Source organism: Balaenoptera acutorostrata, chromosome 4 (genome assembly GCF_949987535.1).
Source record: "Balaenoptera acutorostrata chromosome 4, mBalAcu1.1, whole genome shotgun sequence".
NCBI lineage: Eukaryota > Metazoa > Chordata > Mammalia > Artiodactyla > Balaenopteridae > Balaenoptera > Balaenoptera acutorostrata.
In genome coordinates, this window is record NC_080067.1 from 13,570,629 (window position 1) to 13,594,329 (window position 23,701).

Sequence of the window (23,701 nt, forward strand, 5' to 3'; positions counted from 1 at the left end):
GGTTTTGGGGGAGCAATTAGGAAGAGCTTCTTCCTTCAAAGGTCACACAGCACTGAATGGCACGTCTATAAATAATTATATACATTTTCTTCTTTGGGAACTGACAAAAAAGGAGGAGCAGGCAGCAATATTTCTTCACTGTTTTGAATTACACCAACAAGGGGTGGGGAATAAACTGGTCTCTACATCCCTTCCAGACCAATGGTTAAAAGGTCACCAAAGAAATGTTTTAATTCCAATGTTTCAAAAAAGACTGTCCCTGGGCTTTGAGAGAGAGTGAGCGAGAGAGAGAGAGACAGAGAGAGAATAAGGAAATAAACCCTTAAATCGCAAGAAGACAGAATTCCTGACAAAGACTTTGACATAAGTGAAGAGATAATAACCTAACACCCTTTTTCATAAAAGATCACTTCCCAATATTGAATAGTGACTCTCAAAACTTTGAAACAAAAACTGGTGGAAAAAGAAGCAAGGAGACCGGCCTGAGGAGCAGGGGTGGGAGCTTCGAGACTAAGGCAGCGTGAAAGCCGTGTGGAGGACAGGCTCTTGGTGCTCCAGCCAGGCGTCAGGGCTGTGCCACTGAGGTGGGAGAGCCAAGTTCAGGACACTGGTCCACAAGAGACCTCCCAGCTCCACGAAATATCAAACGGTGAAAATCTCCCAGAGATCTCCATCTCAGTGCCAAGACCAGCTCCACTCAATAACCAGCAAACTACAGTGCAGGACACCCTATGCCAAACAACTAGCAAGACAGGAACACAACCCCATCCATTAGCACAGACGCTGCCTAAAATCATAATAAGGCCACAGACACCCCAAACACCCTACCACACGTGAACTTGCCCACCAGAAAGACAAGATCCAGCCTCATCCAGCAGAACACAGGCACTAGTCCCCTCCACCAGGAAGCATACACAACCCAAAGAACCAAACTTAGCCACTGGGTACAGACACCAAAAACAACGGAAACTACGAACATGCAGCCTGCAAATAGGAGACCCACAAAACAGTAAGTTAAGAAAAATGAGAAGACAGAGAAACAAACAGCAGATGAAGGAGCAAGGCAAAAACCCACCAGACCTAACAAATGAAGAGGAAATAGGCAGTCTACCTGAAGAAAAATACAGAATAATGATAATAAAGATGATCCAAAATCTTGAAAATAGAATGGAGAAAATAAAAGAAATGTTTAACAAGGACCTAGAAGAACTAAAGAGCAAACAAAAAGTGATGAACAACACAATAAATGAAATTAAAATTCTCTAGAAGGGATCAATAAAAGAATAACTGAGGCAGAAGAACGGAAAACTGACCTGGAAGATAGAATAGTGGAAATAACTACTGCAGAACAGAATAAAGAAAAAAGAATGAAAAGAATTGAGGACAGTCTCACAGACCACTGGGACAACATTAAATGCACCAGCATTCGAATTATAGGGGTCACAGAAGAAGAAGAGAAAAACAAAGGGACTGAGAAAATATTTGAAGATATTATAGTTGAAAACTTCCTTAATATGGGAAAGGAAATAGTTAATCAAGTCCTAGAAGCACAGAGAGTCCCATACAGGATAAATCCAAGGAGAAACACACGAACACACATATTAATCAAACTATCAAAAATTAAATACAAAGAACAAATATTAAAAGCAGCAAGGGAAAAACAAGTAACACATAAGGGAATCCCCATAAGGTTAACAGCTGATCTTTCAGCAGCAACTCTGCAAGCCAGAAGGGAGTGGCAGGACATATTTAAAGTGATGAAAGGGAAAAAACTACAACCAAGATTACTCTACCCAGCAAGGATCTCATTCAGATTCAATGGAGAAATTAAAAGATTTACAGACAAGCAAAAGCTAAGAGAATTCATCACCACTAAACTAGCTTTACAACAAACTCTAAAGGAACTTCTCTAGGCAGGAAACACAAGCGAAGGAAAAGACCTATAATTACCTTAAATATAAATGGATTAAATGCTCCAACCAAAGGAGATAGACTGCCTGAATGGATACAAAAAGAAGACCCTTATATATGCTGTCTACAAGAGACCCACTTCAGACCTAGGGACATATACAGACTGAAAGTGAGGGGATGGAAAAAGATATTCAATGCAAATGGAAATCAAAAGAAAGCTGGAGCAGCAATTCTCATATCAGAAAAATAGACGTTAAAACAGAGACTATTACAAGAGACAAAGAAGGACACTACAGAATGACCAAGGGATAATACAAGAAGAAGATATAACAATTGTAAATATTTATGCACACAACATGGGAACACCTCAATACATAAGGCAAATACTAACAGCCATAAAAGAGGAAATCGACAGTAACACAATCATATTAGGGGACTTTAACACCCCACTTTCACCAATGGACAGATCATCCAAAATGAAAAGAAATAAGGAAACACAAGCTTTAAATGATACATTAAAGAAGATGGACTTAACTGATATTTAAAGGACATTCCACCCAAAAACAACAGAATACACATTTTTCTCAAGTTCTCATGGAACATTCTCCAGGATAGATCATATCTTGGGTAACAAATCAAGCCTTGGTAAATTTAAGAAAATTGAAATCATATCAAGTATCTTTTCCGACCACAACGCTATGAGAATAGATATCAATTACAGGAAAAAATCTGTAAGAAATACAAACACATGGAGGCTAAACAACACACTACTTAATAACAAAGAGATCACTGAGAAATCAAAGAGGAAATCAAAAAATACCTAGAAACAAATGACAAGGAAAACACAACGACCGAAAACCTATGGGATACAGCAAGCAGTTCTAAGAGGGAAGTTTACAGCAATACAATCCTACCTTAAGAAACAAGAAACATCTCAAATAAACAATCTAACCTTACAGCTAAAGCAATTAGGAGAGAAGAACAAAAAATCCCCAGGGTAACAGAAGGAAAGAAATCATAAAGATCAGACCAGAAATAAATGAAAAAGCAATGAAGGGAATGATAGCAAAGATCAATAAAACTAAAAGCTGGTTCTTTGAGAAGATAAAAAAAATTGATAAACCATTAGCCAGACTTATCAAGAAAAAAAGGGAGAAGACTCAAATCAATAGAATTAGGAATGAAAAAGGAGAAGTAACAACTGACACTGCAGAAATACAAAGGATCATGAGAGATTACTACAAGCAACTCTATGCCAATAAAATGGACAACCTGGAAGAAATGGACAAATTCTTAGAAATGCACAACCTGCCGAGACTGAACCAGGAAGAAATAGAAAATATGAACAGACCAATCACAAGCACTGAAATTGAAACTGTGATTAAAAATCTTCCAACAAACAAAAGCCCAGGACCAGATGGCTTTATAGGTGAATTTTATCAAACATTTAGAGAAGAACTATCATCTATCCTTCTCAAACTCTTCCAAAATATTGCAGAGGGAGGAACACTCCCCCACTCATTTTACGTGGCCACCATCACCCTGATACCAAAACCAGATAAAGATGTCACAAAGAAAGAAAACTACAGGCCAATATCACTGATGAACATACATGAAAAATCCTCCACAAAATACTAGCAAACAGAATCCAACAGCAAATTAAAAAGATCATACACTATGATCAAATGGGGTTTATCCCAGAAATGCAAGGATTCTTCAATATATGCAAATCAATCAACATGATACACCATATTAACAAATTGAAGGAGAAAAACCATATGATCATCTCAATAGATGCAGAGAAAGCTTTCGACAAAATTCAACACCCATTTATGATAAAAACCCTGCAGAAAGTAGGCATAGAGGGAACTTTCCTCAACATAATAAAGGCCATATATGACAAACCCACAGCCAATATCGTTCTCAATGGTGAAAAACTGAAACCATTTCCACTAAGATCAGGAACAAGACAAGGTTGTGCATTCTCACCACTATTATTCAACATAGTTTTCAAAGTTTTAGCCACAGCAATCAGAGAGGATAAAGAAATAAAAGGAATCCAAATTGGAAAAGAAGAAGTAAAGCTGTCACTGTTTGCAGATGACATGATACTATACATAGAGAATCCTAAAGATGCTACCAGAAAACTACTAGAGCTAATCAATGAATTTGGTAAAGTAGAAGGATACAAAATTGATGCACAGAAATCTCCTGCATTCCTATACACTAATGATGAAAAATCTGAAAGTGAAATTAAGAAAACCCTCCGATTTACCATTGCAACAAAAAGAATAAAATATCTAGGAATAAACCTACCTAAGGAGACAAAAGACCTGTATGCAGAAAATTATAAGACACTGATGAAAGAAATTAAAGATGATACAAATAGATGGAGAGATGTACCATGTTCTTGGATTGGAAGAATCAACATTGTGAAAATGACGCTATTACACAAGGCAATCCACAGATTCAGTGCAATCCCTATCAAACTACCACTGCCATTTTTCACAGAACTAGAACAAAAAATGTCAAATTTGTATGGAAACACAAAAGACCCTGAATAGCCAGAGCAATCTTGAGAAAGAAAAACGGAGCTGGAGGAATCATGCTCCCTGACTTCAGACTATATTACAAAGCTACAGTTATCAAGACAGTATGGTACTGGCACAAAAACAGAAATATAGATCAATGGAACAGGATAGAAAGCCCAGAGGTAAACCCCCGCACATATGGTAACCTTATCTTTGATAAAGGAGGCCAGAATATACAGTGAAGAAAAGACAACCTCTTCAATAAGTGGTGCTGAGAAAACTGGACAGCTACATGTAAAAGAATGAATGCAGAGCTCTCCCTAACACCATACACAAAAATAAACTCAAAATGGATTAAAGAGTTAAATGTAAGGTCAGACACTATAAAACTCTTAGGAAAACATAGGCAGAACACTCTATGACATAAATCACAGCAAGATCCTTTTTGACCCACCTCCTAGAGAAATGGAAATAAAAACAAAAATAAACAAATGGGACCTAATGAAACTTAAAAGCTTTTGCACAGCAAAGGAAACCATAAACAAGACCAAAAGACAACCCTCAGAATGGGAGAAAATATTTGCAAATGAATCAATGGACAAAGGATTAATCTCCAAGATTTACAAGCAGCTCATGCAGCTCAATAACAAAAAAACAAACAACCCAATACAAAAATGGGCAGAAGACCTAAATAGATATTTCTCCAAAGAAGATATAGAGATGGCCAACAGACACATGAAAGAATGCTCAACATCATTAATCATTAGAGAAATGCAAATCAAAACTATAATGAGATATCATCTCACACCGGTCAGAATGGCCATCATCAAAAAATCTACAAACAATAAATGCTGGAGAGGATGTGGAGAAAAGGGAACCCTGTTGCACTGTTAGTGGGAATGTAAATTGATACAGCCACTATGGATAACATTATGGAGGTTCCTTAAAAAACTAAAAATAGAACTACCATATGACCCAGCAATCCCACTACTGGGCATATACCCTGAGAAAACCATAATTCAAAAAGAGTCATGTACCACAATATTCATTACAGCTGTATTGACAATAGCCAGGACATGGAAGCAACCTAAGTGTCCATCAACAGATGAATGGGTAAAGAAGATGTGGCACATATATAGAATGGAATATTACTCATACATTAAAAGGAATGAAACTGAGTTATTTGTAGTGAGGTGGATGGACCTAGAGACTGTCATACAGAGTGAAGTAAGTCAGAAAGAGAAAAGCAAATACTATATGCTAACACATATATATGGAATCTAAAAAAAAAAAAAAAGAAAAAAAATGGTCAGAAGAAACTAGGGGCAAGACAGTAATAGAGATGCAGACCTACTAGAGGATGGACTTGAGGATACGGGGAGCGGGAGTGGTAAGCTGGGATGGAGTGGGAGAGTGGCATGGACATATGTACACTACCAAGCATAAGATGGATGGCTGGTGGGAAGCAGCTGCATAGCACAGGGAGATCAGCTCGGTGCTTTGTGACTACCTAGAGGAGTGGGATAGGGAGGGTGGGAGGGACAGAGATGCAAGAGGGAGCAGATATGGGGACGTATGTGTATGTATAGCTGATTCACTTTGTTATAGAGCGGAAACTGGCACACCATCGTAAAGCAGTTATACTCCAATAAAGATGTTAAAAAAAAAAAAAGTCGGGAGAAAAACAATAATAACAACAACAAAAATATAGGGACCAATGTAGCTGCATATAGGTTAAACCACTTCTAAATCAAGTTAGGACTTCACCATGCATTCAGAGGCCATAATGTGTGGACACCCTTATCACATTTGTTATGTGGAGATACTGAGCTTTAATTCAATTTTATCTCCATTCTATCTGAGCTCAACTTTTCCATTATGAGTTGGGTTCATCTGTTCTGAGTACACATTGGTAGCCTCTGGAAATTTTTATTTTACACATAATATTAAAGCTAAAAGAGTTGTCTAAAGAGGGAAGGATCCCTCCAAACGTGTGAGCACCTGAAGAGTAGGGAACATGGGTCCAGATACATAGTGAAAACTGAAGAACTGCTTGATAAACCAGAAATCATCATATTTAGATTTTTCATGCAATTATCTTTTGTCCCGTATCATCTTAATGCCTCTTACACTCCACTTGAGCCTCTTACACTCCACTTTAACTATTTTTTGGTTACAGACACCTTTGGAAAGATGATGAAAGTTATGACCTCCATTTGCAAAGCCTAGAAAATTTTGCACATATTTTCAAGTGTTTTCCGGATGCTATGGAAGCCATTGTTCTGATCCAAGGACACAGGATTAAGAGGAGTATTTAAATATTTAAAATTAGGAAGGAGATTAAGTTTTTCTGGGCTGTGTAGAGAAAGGAAATTCCCAAGATGCCTTAGAGAAAAGTGACAAGATGAGCTTTTGTTCACCTGGGAAAGAACCGTGGCAGATCTCACAACTGGGTTCACCATCCCAAGTCTTATCTAGGATTGTGGGCTTTGGCAGTGAGCCCGTGGGTCCACGGATTTTTAGAGTACAAATGGCGTCTTTAAAGACCGTTTGAACCATTTGTTCATGATTGAACGTGGCAGTGAAGAATAAGCTCTGACATGACCGTGTCATTTTAATATTTAATATTCAAGCCAACAAACTCAGCTAAGCACTTGTGAGAATGGTCCTAACTTTCACCAGTGGAAATAAAATATTTTTGGATTTTTCCTTTAAAAAATGGCTTAACATTTTTAAAATGAATCAGTCACTTTCAAGTTAAAAAGGAATGTTGAGAGGAACTTAGGAGGTTTTCCTCCCGAGACAATCTGCCTTGCAATCAATTCAGATTCTCCTGGTACTTTTTTCTACCTATTATTATTATTATTTGTCCACACAGCTAAATGGTTAGACTATCTTTCTCAAGGGCGTTAATACAAGATGCCAAAGTTTCAAATACTGGAGTTCTACTTGAACATTTAATATTTTATTTAGAAATACTTCCAGTATTGCCTTATAGAACATTCTGCAATGACAGAAATGTTCTGTAATATGCACCGTTCAATATAGCATCGGCCAGCCGCTTGGAACTACTGAGCACTTGATACGTGGATAGCGGAAGGAATGACTATTTGCTTTTATTTAATTTTAAATAATTTTAAGCTCAAATAATCACATGGCTGCCAAATAGAACAGTACGGTTCCAGACTATTATATTAAAGAGGAGAGTTAAATGCTGGGCTCTCTCGTCCTTAGGCAACAGACCAAACCTTGGACTAAATGCTATTAGAGCATTTTTTTTTTTTTTTCCTCAAGAAACTGAGAAACAGGGACAGGTAGCTTTTTTTCACCGGGGGTGGGGGCGGGGGGGTGATAGGTAGCTCTGATGATTTGAAAACTCCAGACAATTCTGTATTCTTACTGTGCTCAATAACTCCATCTTTGTCCCCTGCTAAAACCTACATTTAATTACAGAAGTGGTTAGTTGAAGTGAACGGCCTTACTTTCAAATCCTTTTTCCTACAATGGAAAGGTCAAAATTGTATTTTCAGGAAGGATAAAGATGGAAAAAAGAAAGGGCAACTGGGACAGTTGAGCAGTTGTGGGTTCAACTCCCAACATCCAGAGGGTCAGCTTCCCACGTGGCTGGGTCGGACCAGCCAGCTCCATCTGGGATCCTGGGCAGGTGGCTGCTTAGGGAGGGCTCACCGTGATGGAGGATTTCCCTGCCGTGTTCCCGTGCTTCAGCAAGGATTTGGACAGCTTTCTCTGGGAAACAATCTGTACAAAAGGAAACACAAGGTGGAGATACTAGTCATATACTTGCAGATATACTCTTTAGTATTTCCCTTACAAAATTTTGCACTTACAACTCTCCTTGAAATTATGACATCAATGTTCATTTATTTTCCAATGTTCTTCCACAAACCTCTCCTAAATACATATCATTCCCTTCTTTCCTCTTATGGCTTGTGCTGTAAGTGTGAGTGTGTAAAGGATTACAGATAATTCAGTAATAATGGAGGTGGCTTAATCATTGTTGAGACATTTATATTAAAAGTAGACAAAACATGTTGGATATGTACATTAGCATAAAGGAGATGAAGTTTCAGAATGATCTCAAATTAACACTAAAACCTCTGTGCCGAGTGGAGGATGGGGTGAAGGGAGGAAAGAAACTCAAGGTCTAAATATACACCTCCTGTATCGATAAGCTCAAGGGTTCTATTTTTAATATATTCAATAGGAAGCAATAAAGTAAGTCATGAGGAGACTGATGCTCAGACAAGCCAAAAGGAGTAACTGAAGTCCTCTCCACTGGGAGCTATTCTCAGCAGAACCTGCCCCATCCCCTCTTGTTTTCTTTTCTGAAAGGGAAAGGTGGCAAGGCAGTGTGGCCCTGATGGGCCTGAACCCCAGGATTCCCCAGGATTCCCAGAGGAGACAAGGCTTAAAAGCCTCGAGTGAAAGCCATGCTCTGCTCTCGGCAGAGGGAGAGCCTAGTCCCCTGCTGTGGGCGGCAGCTTCTATCTGGATGGCCCCAGTGATCCCCACTTCCTGGTGTTCTTGCCATTGTGTAATTCCCTCCCCTTGAGTGTTGGGTGGATCCAGTGATTTGCTTCCAATGAACAGAATACTACAAAAGTGATGGGATATCACTTCAGGGATTAGGTTCCAAAATCACTGACTTCCTTCTTGCTCATCATCTCTCATTCTCTCTCTTAGAGCCTTTGCTCTGGGGAAAGCAGGCTGCTAGGTTGTGAACAGCCCTGTAGGAGCAGCCCACATGGCCAGGAATTGATGTCCCCACTCAACAGCCAGTGAGAACCAGAGGCCAGCCAGCAGCCACACAACAGCCTGGAGCAGGTCCTCCCACAAGGTGAGCCTTGAGATAACTGCACCTCGACAGCAGCCTTGTGAGAGACCCTGGTCCAGAGGACCCAGCCACGCTTCCCCAACTCCTGACACACAGAAGTTGTGAGACAATAAGTGTTTGTTTTCAAGCTTTCAACTTTTGCAGTAACTTTTAATGCAGCGATCGGTAAAAGTACACGTAAGAAGGGGAAGGAGATCACTGTGAAAAGTGGGGACATAAACCCATTCTATGAAATCCTTATATATTTTGTCTCTGTGTTAGAGCAATAAAAATATTAGGAGTGTGTTAATATCAAATGCAAAAAGTTCAGAGACCTTCCTTAGGCCAAGCAGATTTAAAGATCCTAATGTTCAGTCTGCAGTCATCTGAAGAAGGAGTGTTTCTATAAAGAATCACCAGGTGATGATGATGATGTTGATGATATCAATGAGAGCAATGGGAACTCCCATGTAAGTATACAGATTATGTGGGAGATGCCTTATTCATTCCAAAAATCATTATCTAGTCCCCAAAATACGACAAACTTGGTGCTAGGCACTAAGAATAGAGTGGTAAGCAAAGTCAGATGCAATAGCTGACCTCATGGAGCTTACATTTTAGTGGGGGAGATAGTAATAAACCAAATGGTCAAACAAATATAACTCATCACAAAGGAGAGATGCACTGGCCATGGTGGAGATGATGAATGGGGTGAATGAGGTGGACCACTTATGAATCTCTGGCAGCAGTACAGGTGAGAGGTAATAGTGGCTATGGAGATGGAGAGAAAAGACCGGATTTATAAGATAGTTAGGTGTAAAATAGTCAGAATTTGGAAATGGATTGAATACGGAAAGAGTGGGAGGCATCCTAAATGTATCACTGGATCAGAGAGTTATGCCCTTCAGTGAGTTAAGAGTCACAAGAAGGGGACATTAAATTGGAAGGCAAAGAACAAAGTTTGGGGCAGAAAACAGACTGGAGTAGGTTGAAGAGGAGAGAAAGAGGAAGAAAATGGACAAGAAGAAAATTCTTTCAATAAGTTTGGCTATATAGTGGGGAAGAGAGAATAGACCCTGAGGGGAAGGAGAAATTCAGTAAGGTTTTTGTCTTAGTGGTCATTTTGCTGCTAACTTTACAGCCCCACAAATTTGGTATTATTAATTTCCTTTTATAGCAGAGCAAAGTTGGACACAGAGAGTTTAAGTAACTTTCCTAAGGCCATAGAGCTAGGAGGGAATGTGGCTGGGATTTGAACATAGGTCTGACTCCAGAAACTGATCTCCAGTTACATTATGACTGGTAAGCGAACTCCTAAAACAGGTTCAGAAAATGTTCACAGCTGGATTTGTACTACATGTGTTTGCTTTTAAGCCCTAGATCTCATGTTAGTGCTTAAGCCTCAATGTGTAAGCATGGAGAAGATGGTAAAGAAATAATCAAGTTAAACCTTAAGAATGAAGTAATCTGGAGACACTGGCTTTGGTTAAGTGCAGTGTAGCATAATGATTAAGAACATAGGTTTTTTATTTATAGTTGACTATCAATAAAATGACATGAAAAAATTCAGGTGATAAAGGAATTGGCTTTCCTTTCCATAGTTAATTCTGAATCCAAACTCACCTTTCCCACCCTACTCATTAAGAATGTTCCAGTGTTTTTAGTACGATCGGCAAAATCATTATTTCCCCCACCCCAATTCTCAGATTGTCACTTGTTCTAGAAAAGCTACCATTTCCTAGAATAATGTAGACATTATTTTTTAAGTTGAGATAAACCAAAACACAGAGGAAACACAGAAGACAAACAGCAAAAGGACATTAGAAGACTTTGTGGTTTCTCTCTAGGGGTTTTTCAGTGGAGAGTGGAAGGGAAGACACATGAATAGATGACAAAACAAGGGTCACTGATAAGCAGTAGCCAGGTCAGTATCTCTCTAAAGAAAGGTAACAGATTTATTTGGGAACATTATACCCTGTTCCCAAATAAATCTGGTCTCAGAAATACTTTGGTCCACTGTCACTGCGTTTCATCCACATTGGTTACCTACCCCAATAACTCCAAGTGACCCCAACAACCTTGTCAGCCCTGAGATGATCCATGCATTGGGTTACCAGGTATTGGTAGACTGTCTTTACAGACTGTGTCTTCCAAGATCCACATTCTCTTTCTTCAAGGAAGACCAAGGATGGTACCAGGTCTCTCTTCTCACTCTTCTTTAGAAATGCCAACATTTCCATTTGTAGGGTCTGAAGAGAATGCTACCACATATCACCTCCTGCCTTTTACAAATGCTAGGAAGACAAGCAATTTCCCAGGAAATATTCCTTCTTAAGAAATGGTCATATGGGTAAACAAGTGGCTAATCAAGCAGGCATTCAAACAAACATTCTACAGCCCCAGGCCTCCAACTCAGCTCCAAAGAATGAGTAATAACTAAGGTTTCAAACCTTTCATTGTAATAATGATTGACAGTGAGTTGCCATTGGCATTGCCATTCTTAGAACTTCGGGCAAAAATAGTAGGATGCCCAGCTGAAGCAGCGATCTATAGAGAAAAGTCTATTTGTTGCCAATTCCCTTCTCACGCAGGCTTTGTTGCAGCTGAAGCAACTGCATCATACTCAAAAACAGCCTTAGGTCTTGTCAGAGGATGAGGGGTTTAGAGTGACAAGGACTTACACTTGTCCCAGCTGATACTGAGGCCAACAAATAGGCAGCATTTAGCACTGGGCTAAAGGGGATGCACTTGTCAGAAGTCCTCTAATTTGATTCTTCTCACCCTATAGTGGGGTCACAGTTGCAATCCTTAGACTTCAATAGAAGGATGAAATATTGGGGGAGGAAACACTCTTATTAGCAAAGTTGAATCAGAGGGACATTAGCACCATCAAGTCCCTGATCTGCATTCACACATGGATCTGGGGAGGAAGTGCTTCTCTCCCTGTGAAGTGGGTGGTATTCTAACAGCAGGGATCCTCATTTTCAGGGAAGTCCACTGTTTCATTTAGATAAATGGGAACAAAACCAGGAGAATAAAAAACATTTTGGTCAATATTTCAACAAGTGTATGTTCATCTGGATTTGCTTACAAAGACTTTCAAAGCAGTCATTTTGGGGACTAGACAGTCGTCTTTCATGAGATCTCTTTTACTGAGAATATCTTCAGATTATTTCTGGAAATTGCTTTAAGACTCTATTGCAAAAACAAACATTTATTGAACACCTTTTCTGTGCCAGGCACTGTTCTGAGGTAACAGTGGTGGACAGGTGAAAACATATTTACAATACTTGACATTCGCACCTCTGTTAGCCAGAATTCATAATGCCCAAAGCAAGTGTCAGAGAACTTTCATTTCTTAAAAAGTAAGTAAATATTGTATGAAAAAGTCTTTGTGTAGATAAGTCTGGAAATCGCACGATTAGAAAAAGTTTGACATCTTTAACTGCAGGATATTAACAGAGCTTTAGTTGTGAATCACCCTGAGCACAGCCATGGAAGGAGCATTCTTTACACTTTTTTGACCCCAGAACCTTTTGTCAAGGAGCATCCCTGGTGTTCTGCAAACTAGCAATTACTACTCCCGTCACTACAGGGTACAACCAAGGGTTCCTGATGGCTCCTGTAGCAACAGAGGGGGACTGGTCCAGATCCTCTCAGGCCTGGCTCTTGCAGAGCTGGCTGGGCTCCCAACAGCCAGCATTGGCATCTCTTTGCCTACAGGTTCTTCTGGAGTCTGTGCCTACTGTCCACAGGAACAGTAAGCTGAAAGTGGGGGGGATTAACACCCTTGAGAGCAGAGTCAACCAACTGATGGGCTTTGGCACAGAAACCCCGCAGCTCCTTTGGCCCAGGGATGGGGGTAACTCTGCAGTGTTTGTTCTGCACAGAAGCTGAGTTTTCCCAGTGGATGGAGTTCCAGTTACTCCCAGTGGTGATTCCTTAGACATCACAGCCTTTGCTTTATTGACCACTCCCCCTTTCCTGCCACTTCTCCACTCGCTTTCTAGTGTTTCCTTCACTTTCCAAATAATCTACTTTCCAATCCTTGTCTGCTTCTGGGAGACACTACCAAAATTCAACTCTGTGTCAGATAATGTATTGAGCATTTCACATACATTATCTCATTTACTGTCATTTAATGAGCAAAACTCTCTTGCCCCAAGCAACTGGGATGAGAGAAGCAAGGCTTTGAGAAATTGAGTTTATCTAAGGTCACATAGCATTATGGACTGAATTGTGAACCTTCCCACCCCTCCTCCCCTTCATATCTTGAAGCTCTGACCCACAATGTGACTGTATTTGGAGACAGGGTCTATAATGGAGATAACTGAGGTTAAATGAAGTCGTAAGGGTGGGACCCTAATCCAACAGGACTAGTGTTCTTATAAAAAAAGGAAGATCCATCAGAAGTCTCTCTCTCTCTTTCTGCATATGTACACCGAGGAAAGAGTATGTGAGGACACCATGAGAAGGTAGCTGTCTGCAAGCCAGCAGGAGAGATCTCACCACAAACTAACCATGCTGTCACCTTGATCTTGGAATTCCAGCTTCCAGAACTATGATAAAATTGCCATTGTTTAAGCCACTAGTGTGTGATATTTTGTTATGGCAGCCCTAACAGGTTAATACACATAGCTTATAAGAGTTGAAGCCAGGATTCATTCCTTCACTGAGTATCATATTTATTGAGCATCTATTATGTGCTGGGTATTGAGAATAAAATGATGTCACAAGACAGGCACACAATTGCCCTTCCAGCGGTAGCCACACAAAACCCATGTCAATTCCAACTCTGCAAGGAGAAGTAATGTCATGCCATGAGAGGGGGACTCATCAGATCCAGGAGGTCAGGTAAGGCATTTCTGAAGAAACTGCTCCTGACCTGAAGGCTCAGGGATGATAAGTGAGTAGTGAAAAGGAGAGGGATTAGTAGGTACCAAGGGTATATATGAGTATGAGGAGCAGGCTGAATATGAGGGACAGAAAAGAAGACTTTTAATTTATCCCCAGAGACCAGGTTCTTGGCCATGTTGTCCTCTGATTGACACTAGGTACTTTAGCAACATTGGCTATGGTAGGTAAAAAATGACTCCCTAAAGATATCCATACCCTAAATTGATGAAACCTGTGTGTATTACCTTAAATGGCAAAAAAAAGTGTTTACAGTATAATTAAGTTAAGGATCTTAAAATAGGGAATTTATCCTGGGTTATTTGGGTAGACCCTAAATGTAATCTCGTGTCCTTATAAGAGGGAATCAGAGGGAGATATAATGACATACACTCAGAAAGGATGAAAATATGAAGACAGAGCAGAGAAATACTTGAAGATGTTGGACATGGCAAGGAATGGATTCTCCCCTAGAGCCTCCAGAGGCAGCACGGCCCTGCTGACACCTTGGTTTCAGACTTCTGCCCCCAGGACTATGAGAGAATAAATCTGTGTTATTTCAAGCCACTAAGTTTGTGATAATTTGTAACAGTAAACACAGGAAACTAATAGACTGACTTAGCCCATGACCAGGTTTAAAGTTCCAGGAAAAGATGCCATGATGGCTTCAGTGATGACTGATTTTAAGGAAATCCCTACCTTCCCATTTCCCTCCCAAGACTGCTGGCCAATATTACTTCACCTGATAGAAGTCAGACCCTCTCAAGATAAATATGCCTGAAGACCCTGGCCTTGACACTCTTCCTCCCTCTCCTGGTCATCTTGCTCCCACCACTGACCCAAAGAAGCCAAAAATCCTATCTGAGCACATAATAACCGCTGAGAACCTCGGCATCTTGTGTGTACTACCAATAAAGGGAAGCCTTAAAACGGTTTTAAAGATCATTAAAAAATAGCCTTTAAGAGCTATGCTTTTTCTTATGCTGTTCCCTCTGCCTAGGATGACTCATACCTTCTCCCCTCAATTGGCAAATTTATTCATTTTTAAGATCTTCATTAGAAGTTTGGGATGGTTGCTGTGGTAGGAGGGATGTGAAGTCACCCGTGGGATGGAGAGCTATTCATTCTCCCCTCACGCGTGTCCTCCCCTCCTCATCCTAGCTGGTTCCCTGCAGCAGCAGCAGCAGCAGCATGGCCTGGGTTGCTAGAAACTCAGACTTTCAGGGCCCACCGCAGACCTGCTGAATCAGAATCTGCATTTTGCTGAGGTCCCCAGGTGACCTGCATGTACATTAAAACTGAGAAGCACTGAGCTACAAAGTAAGAATTGCACATTGACAATTTCAGTACAATATGATCAGATTTAAAGGATTTCTAGAAAAGGGCTTTAAAATGAATCTGTTCTGCTGATTTTGACTTTCACTAAAGGTAAAGCTGTAGGAGCTAAGAAGCTTTCTCAGCCATTCGGGAGAGAGAACGGTGACACGCGTGTGTACGTATGTTTTATGTAAACTCAGTCTGGTCCTCAGCTCCCCAGTGGAGACCTACAGAAGGACCAGCCTAGAGAGAATGATTCCAAGTGACAGGAGTGATAGGTAATCTGTTTGCTTGGGCTTCCTGTCTTGAGATTTCTATTAAGCAGGGTTCTAATTACCTCAAGTGTAATTACAGGCTTTTACCCTTTCTCTGACTTCATTAGTAAGGGACGGAAAGAGTTTTGGAGAGGGATTTAAGGACTGCCTGTGTATTAATTATGCACCTTTGCCTCCTCATCACAAATGACCTGGTCCAAAGGCCACCTCCCCACCCCAAGCTAAGCTGTACCACATGGCGATCAGGAGAAAGAGAAAGAGCTGTGTCTCCAAGCAGCTGCTGCCTAGGGTAGGGCACTGTGTCAGGTCAAGGGCACAAGGCAGCTTTTCAACCATTGCCTTGGCAGGCGGTGACTTGTCTTCAGTGAGGCTGGCAACCAAACACTAGTAGTCCACAGGACAGAAGAGGATGGGAGAAAGCCCTTGACCATTTTTACGTGAAGGATGCAAATTCCAGCTTTCAGGTTGTTAGACTAGGTTAACTAGGTTGTCAACAGGTGAAGAGACCAGAAGCTCAAAGATAACTAAGGTAATAAAGCTATTGAAGAGTCATGATACTACTGCAGGAAGAGCACTTACTGTGTGCCAGCCACTCCTCTGAAGTGCCTTATGTGTACTGATTTATTTAATTCTCATGACAGCCCTGTGGAGTAAGTATTATGCCCATTTACAGATAAGAAAATGAAGTATAGAGAGTGTATTGGTTTACTAGGGCTGCCATAACAAATTACCACAAATTTACATAAAAGAACAGAACCATATTCTTTCATGGCTGCAGAGGGCAGAGTTTGAAATTAAGGCATCTGTGGGGGTCGTGCTCCCTCTGGAGGCTCTAAGGGCGATTTCCATATCTAGTCTCTTCAGTGTCTGGTGCCTGCCACTGTCCCCTGGCCTGTGGCTGTATCACTCCACCTCCTTCATGAGGCCCTCTTCTGTATGCGTCCCTGCTCTGTGGTTCCTTTATAAGGACAGTTGTCGCTGGATTTATCCCACCTGGATAATCCAGGATGAGATCTTCATCTTGAGATCCTTAATTAGATCTGCAGAGACTTTTTGTCCAAATAAGGTCACATTCACAGATTGTGGGGCTGAGGATGTAGACATATTTTGGGCGGCCACCATTAGGTCCACTACAGAGAGGCTAGGTGACTTGCTCAAGGTTCCACAGCCAGGAAGTAGCAGAGTTGAGATTTGAACCCAGTCAGTCCAGCCCAGAATCCATCCCCTCTCTGCTGCCTCCCATAAATGACAGAGGCTGGACTTGATCTTGCGCTAAACCCTGCCAGATGTGTGCAGTGATTCACACTCTCCTTGCCCTGGGGGAGCTGACCTCAGAGGGGCATTCCCTCTCCCTCAGACCACTGCAGGGGCCACTTAACTGGTCCCCTAGATTCACTCTTGTTACATAATGTAGAGTAAGAGCCACACATGATGATAAAGAAGACGTGGTGTGTGTGTGTGTGTGTGTGTGTGTGTGTGTGTGTGTGTGTGTGTATGTATATATATATATAATGGATTATCACTCAGCCATGAAAAAAAAAATGAAATAGTGTAATTTGCAGCAACATGGAGGGACCTAGAGATTATCATACTAACTGAAGCAAGTCAGACAGAGAAAGGCAAATACCATATGATATCACTCATATGTGGAATCTAAAAAAATGATACAAAGGAACTTATTTACAAAACAGAAATAGACTTACAGACATAGAAAACAAACTTATGGGAGACTTCCCTGGTGGTCCAGTGGTTAAGAATCTGCCTTCCAATGCAGGGGATGCAGATTTGATCCCTGGTTGGGGAACTAAGATCCCACGTGCCATGGGGCAACTAAGCCCATGTGCTCTGGAGCCCGCATGCTACAACTAGAGAGAAGCCCATGCACCGCAACGAAGAGCCCACTCGCCTCAATAAAAGATCCCACATGCCGCAATGAAGATCCCGTGTGCCGCAACTAAGACCTGACACAGCCAATTTAAAAACACTTACGTTACCAAAGGGGAAAGGGAGGGGAGGGATAAATTAGGAGTTTGAGATTAACATATACACACTACTATATATAAAATAGATAATCAACAAGGTCCTACTGTATAGCACAGGGAACTATATTCAATATCCTGCAATAATCTATAAGGGAAAAGAATCTGAAAAAGAATAGATATATAATGAATCACTTTGCTGTATAACTGAAGCTAACACAACAGTCTTAATCAACTATATTTCAATAAAAAAATTAAAATAAATAAATTAGTAAAAAGAAAAAGGTCACGCATGAGGGTCCAAATGCTGAGCGTGATGTGGGACCAGGCAGGGTAACCTCTCCAAGCCTCAGTTTTGTCTTCTGTGAAATGGTGATGATACTATCCACCCCACTGGTTTATCATGTGCATAATGAGTAGCAACAAAATCCCAGCATCAGGCCCATAGAGATGCTTAGGAAATGCTCCTTCCTCTTCTTTTCTTTCCTGTCTAATCAATTCCCACAAAGAGATGATTATAGTCATTGATTTGCTTGGACTGGGGTTCTGGCAGTGGAGTGTAAAGAGAGGTAGAGAGTAAAGATATTTAAGACACTGAGTTGATGGGGCTTTGGGAAAGGCTGATGGGTGGGCTGTGGGGCAGAGGGAGTGAGTGAGTGGTGCAAGGGAAGACTCCTCGGTTTTGGGTCTCTGTATCTGGGAGGACAGAGGTGTCATTCCCTGAATGGGGCAGATGGAGGCTGTGGGCAGGGAGAGCAAGAGGACATGGTGAGCTTGATGTGGGGTTGTTGAGTCTGAGGTACCTGTGGTCATCCGAGTGGAGTCAGTATCTAGATACTGTTGGATACATAAATCTGGGGCATATAGGAGAGGCCTGAGCTGGGAGTCTCCAACATGGGGATGATGAATGGAAGGGCAGGAGCTGAGGAGGAAATATATGAAGGAAAGAAAGGAGCGGTCTGAGAATGAGGCAACTTTCCCAGACTGAGAACAACAGCAATGTCTTCTCACTACCTGCAGCCTCTGAACACACCCTGTGGGGGCCCAGCCTCCTCCCTCCCATGGGTGAGGGCCTGAGAGATCACAGGCTGTGTCCTCCCTGCTCAGGCTGGGGCTATGCTCCGTGGGGGACAGCCAATTCAGGGCAGGGGCTGTCTTCTTTTCTGTGTGTTGATGGAGGCTTCAAAAGGAAGAATATTAAAAGTGCAAGGCATACACTAGCAATGAAATATCAGAAAGAGAAATTAAGGAAACAACCCCATTTACCATTGCATAAAAAGAATAAAATGTCTAGGAATAAACTTACCTAAGGGGGCAAAAGACCTGTACTCTGAAAACTATAAGACGCTGATGAAAGAAATTGAACATGACACAGTTGGAAAGATATGCCATGTTCTTGGATTGGAAGAATCAATATTGTTAAAATGACTATACCACCCAAGGCAATCTACAGATTCAATGCACTCCCTATCAAATTACCAATCACATTTTTTTCACAGAAGTGGAAAAAAAAATTTAATTTGTATGGGAATACAAAAAACACTGAATAGCCAAAACAATCTTGAGAAAAAAGAATGGAGCTTGAGGAATCACTCTCCTTGACTTCAGACTATACTACAAAGTTACAGTAATCAAAATACTATGGTATTGTCATGAAAACACGGAGATCAATGGAACAGGATAGAAAGCCCAGAGATAAACCCATGCACTTATGGTCAATTAATCTACAATAAGGGAGGCGAAAATATACAGTGGAGAAAAAATAGCCTCTTCAATAAGTGGTGCTGGGAAAACTGGACAGCTACATGTAAAAGAATGAAATTAGAACATTCTCTAACACCATATACAAAAATAAGCTCAAAATGGACTAAAGATCTAAATGTAAGACAGGATACAATAAAACTCCTAGAGGAAAACATAGGCAGGACACTTGTTGACATAACTCGCAGCAATACTTTTTTGAATCCGTCTCCCAGAGTAATGGAAACAAAAGTAAAAATAAACAAATGGGACCTAAATAAACTTAAAAGCTTTTGCACAGCAGAAGAAACTATAAACAAGTGAAGTAAGTCAGAAAGAGAAAAAGAAATACCATATGCTAACACATATATATGGAATCTAAAAAAAAAAAACAGGTTCTGAAGAACCTAGGGGCAGGACAGGAATACAGACACAGACGTAGAGAATAGACTTGAGGACATGGGGAGGGGAAAGGTAAGCTGGGACGAAGTGAGAGAGTGACGTGGACATATATACATTAACAAATGTAAAATAGATACCTAGTGGGAAGCAGCCGCATAGCACAGGGAGGTCAGCTCCATGCTTTGTGACCACCTAAAGGGATGGGATAGGTAGGATGGGAGGGAGACGCAAGAGGAAGGGGATATGGGGATATATGTATATGTATAGCTGATTCACCTTGTTATAAAGCAGAAACTAACACACCGTTGTAAAGCAATTATGCTCCAATCAAGAAGTTAAAAAAAAAAAAAAAAGAAACCATAAACAAAATGAAAAGACAACCTATGGAATGGAAGAGAATATTTACAAATGATGCAAGCAACAAGGGATTAATTTCCAAAATATACAAACAGCTCATAACGCTCAATATCAAAAAACAAAACAAAACACTAAGCAACCCAATAGAATAAATGGGCAGAAGACCTAAACAAATAGATATTTCTCCAAAGAAGACATACAGATGGCTAACAGGCACATGAAAAGATGCTCAACATTGCTAATCACTAGAGAAATGCAAATCAAAACTACCATGAGGTATCACCTCACACCAGTCAGAATGGCCATCATTAAAAAGTCTACAAATAAATGTTGGAGAGGGTTGCATTAACATGGGAAGATATATTTTTTATGTGAAAAAAGCAAGTTACAAAAAGCATGTATAAGTCACCAGATGGTTGTTTTTTAAAAAGGAACTGTATGTATATGCATACATCAAAAAAAAATCTAGAATAACATGCACCAGAATATTTAAAAGCTATCTGTCAATGTTGGATGTGGGCCTCACGGTCCTCCAGCAGAACAGAGGGAGGGTCTGGGGGTCAAAGACCTCCAGCAGTTGTCAGAGCCCAATATCCGCTGAGTGGTCCCATTTCCACGGGGCTGTTGTCTTGTTCTCCACGTGTGCTGTCTCAGAACCCACTCACCCGATTGTGGTGTGCTCCTTCCTATCCCACTTACTCCAGGCCTGGGCCCAGATCAAGGATCCCTGCTTGCCTGTGGCATGATTGGTGAACTCTGGGACACAGAGATTTAAACTTCCCATCCTCATGGGCCCGTGAGGGTTCTTAACTTATTCATTAGTAGCGCTCCAAGCCCTCTCAGGTCTCTTCTGTAATCAAAAATAATGTTACAAGATGTCAGAACCAGATGCAGAATAGGATGGGTGATGCAGGCTTTATAGAGGTCGTTTCCTAGTCATCCTCTAAATCTTGTGTTGAAAGTGCTGGTTCGTGTTACCCACAGGCCAAGGCACAGAAGTGCCCAGGAGCTGCAGTGGGGACATCATCTGGGAGTCGGGAGGCCTGGGTTTTACTCCCCGACTTGCAAATGGCTTGCACTTAGGCAAGTCACTTCAAGGTTCAGGTGCTTAGCAGGAAATGTGGAAATATGGTACGTTCCCCTCAGGGGTTCTGTGAGAATGAAATGAGATGTTTGGTGCAGTTTTCAGCATAAGGTCTGGCAGTATATAAGAGCAGTCACTCTGCCCTCTGCCTAGGCTGCTTTCCTGGATTTCTCTGCGTGGCTCATGCCCACACTTTTTTCTGGTCTCTGCTCAGAAAGGGCCTCCCAGACACTCCTATCTAAATGAGCACCTACCCCCTTCCCATCACTCTCTATCCCTTACCCCATTGGAATTTTCCTTCATAGGACTATCACTGTCATTATTTTATGTAGGAACAGGTAAGCTCCACGACAACAGGGGTTTGTCCCCTTTTATCACAGCTGACGTCCCAGGGACTAGAAGAGTGTCTGGCATACAGTAAGTGCTCAATAAATGAATGAATACATACATATTTATTTGAATGAGTGAATAAATGTATATTAGCTTTTTATTATCATTGTTGGCATTGATGTGTTATTCACTGAATGAATGAATAAATGAATGAGTACATGTCAGTTATTTTTATCTGATTGTTATCCTTAACTGGTACATAAGCAATAGGTCTGTGCCCATGGAAGGGTGAGGCCTGAATACTGTAAGTTTCTCAGACTCTGTGGTCCAGGAGTATTGCAGATAAACACTCATAAATGAGGTGTCCATTTGCAGATGTCTGTCACAGGTCTTCCTGAGCTGGGAGAAAGATACAGGAGTCAATTTATCAACGTGTGGAGAAGGTCACTTCCTTCTTGACCTCATTGAGCAGTTTACAGTGATAGCTTTTAGGGAGAATTACTCTCCAATTTTTCCAATCTGCAAAGGGTTGTAGAAGTGGGGGTGATACTGGCCTCAGGTAACTCAGCACCTGGGATACAACAAGGCCCCCAAATATCAGTCTCCTCCCTTCAACTGAGCACTTATAAGAAAGTCAGTGAGGGGAGATTTGTAAAGGGATATGGATCTTTTTCTTATTAGGTATATGAAACAGAAGCCCAGAGATAGTGCAGCTTGGGGGTGAGGGAGGAAGAGCTTAGTGCTCTGACTCTGAATCCAAATGCCTGTTGTTGCATCTTGGCTCTGCCACTTAGGAGGCGTGGATCTTGGTCTGGTGTTGATGATGATGATAATTGTCATGATGATGTTGATAGCACCAAGCTCACAAATGTCTGGCATATGATCAGCACTTGGTAAATGTCAGCTATGAAAATGATTTATTATCATGAAGGGACTGTAAAAAATATTGTCCTAATTGGGACACTTGAAAATGAAAGGGAACAGTGTTAATAATTAAACCATGACAACATGTGTGAAGTGGGGCAAGTGGAGTCTAGGTTATGGTATCTTTATGAGGGTACCTCACATGCAAGGATGAATTCCCCCTGCTTGGAAGTATTTAAGCAGAGGCCAGGAGCACCAAAGGCTGACGCCTACGCTGTGCTGGCTGAACTCAACTGGATTTTTTTTTTTTTTAATTGTGTTCCGCATTCCTCCCACCTTTTAAAGGGAACGCTATTTATTTATTTATTTATTTATTTATTTTTGGCTGTGTTGGGTCTTCGTTTCTGTGTGAGGGCTTTCTCTAGTTGCAGCGAGCGGGGGCCACTCTTCATCACGATGCGCGGGCCTCTCACTGTTGCGGCCTCTCTTGTTGCGGAGCACGGGCTCCAGACAGGCAGGCTCAGTAGTTGTGGCTCATGGGCCTAGTTGCTCTGCGGCATGTGGGATCTTCCCAGACCAGGGCTCGAACCCGTGTCCCCTGCATTGGCAGGCAGATTCTCAACCACTGCGCCACCAGGGAAGCCCCCATCAGCTGGACTTTTGTCTTCCTCTCTGTTTCAAGCTCTTCTGATTCCACTGGAACCCTGTCTGCAGGTTCTCTGTAATATTAATTTTCCTGGTTCAAGTCTTATTGTGGGGAGAGAGGTCTGGAGGACTTCCTTTCCTTTGTTGCTGATAACTGCGTTGGGGAGTGTGTGCTGACCTCAGCCCCCTGGTGGGCAGATGTCAGGGAAGAGTGGGTGAGCACTATAATCAGCTCACTCGGGGCCTTGACCGACCTGCCCAGGTGGACAGAGGAGCCTCAAAGGCTCACCTTCCATCCAAAACAAAGTTAATGAATTCACACTCGGCCTCATTTTGCCCTTGAATCTGAAACCAAGACTCTTGGGAATGATTTTGTAACCCAAGCAGTTATTGTTTTTTCTCCTTTTAAACTTCATTAGTTTAATTCAAAATAAAAATATTTTCTTTCTCAAATTAAGCTTGAACTGGAGATTCTGGACTTTGGGGGAATGTCAGAACCTCTTTGCAGTTCCAGTGAAGTTTCCTTAACTTATTCGTTA

The 23,701-nt window shown here is 41.3% G+C and overlaps 1 protein-coding gene across 3 annotated transcripts in view; it reads right to left on the bottom strand.

The window, feature by feature from the left end:
• Positions 1-23,701, bottom strand: part of CPNE4 (copine 4) — a 630,288-nt gene that overhangs the window by 168,542 nt on the left and 438,045 nt on the right. For all 3 annotated transcript variants that reach the window (XM_057546089.1, XM_057546087.1, XM_057546088.1), the window contains one exon: positions 8,130-8,201. In XM_057546089.1, the coding sequence (XP_057402072.1) occupies positions 8,130-8,201 (72 nt within the window). The remainder of the gene's footprint in view (positions 1-8,129; positions 8,202-23,701) is intronic.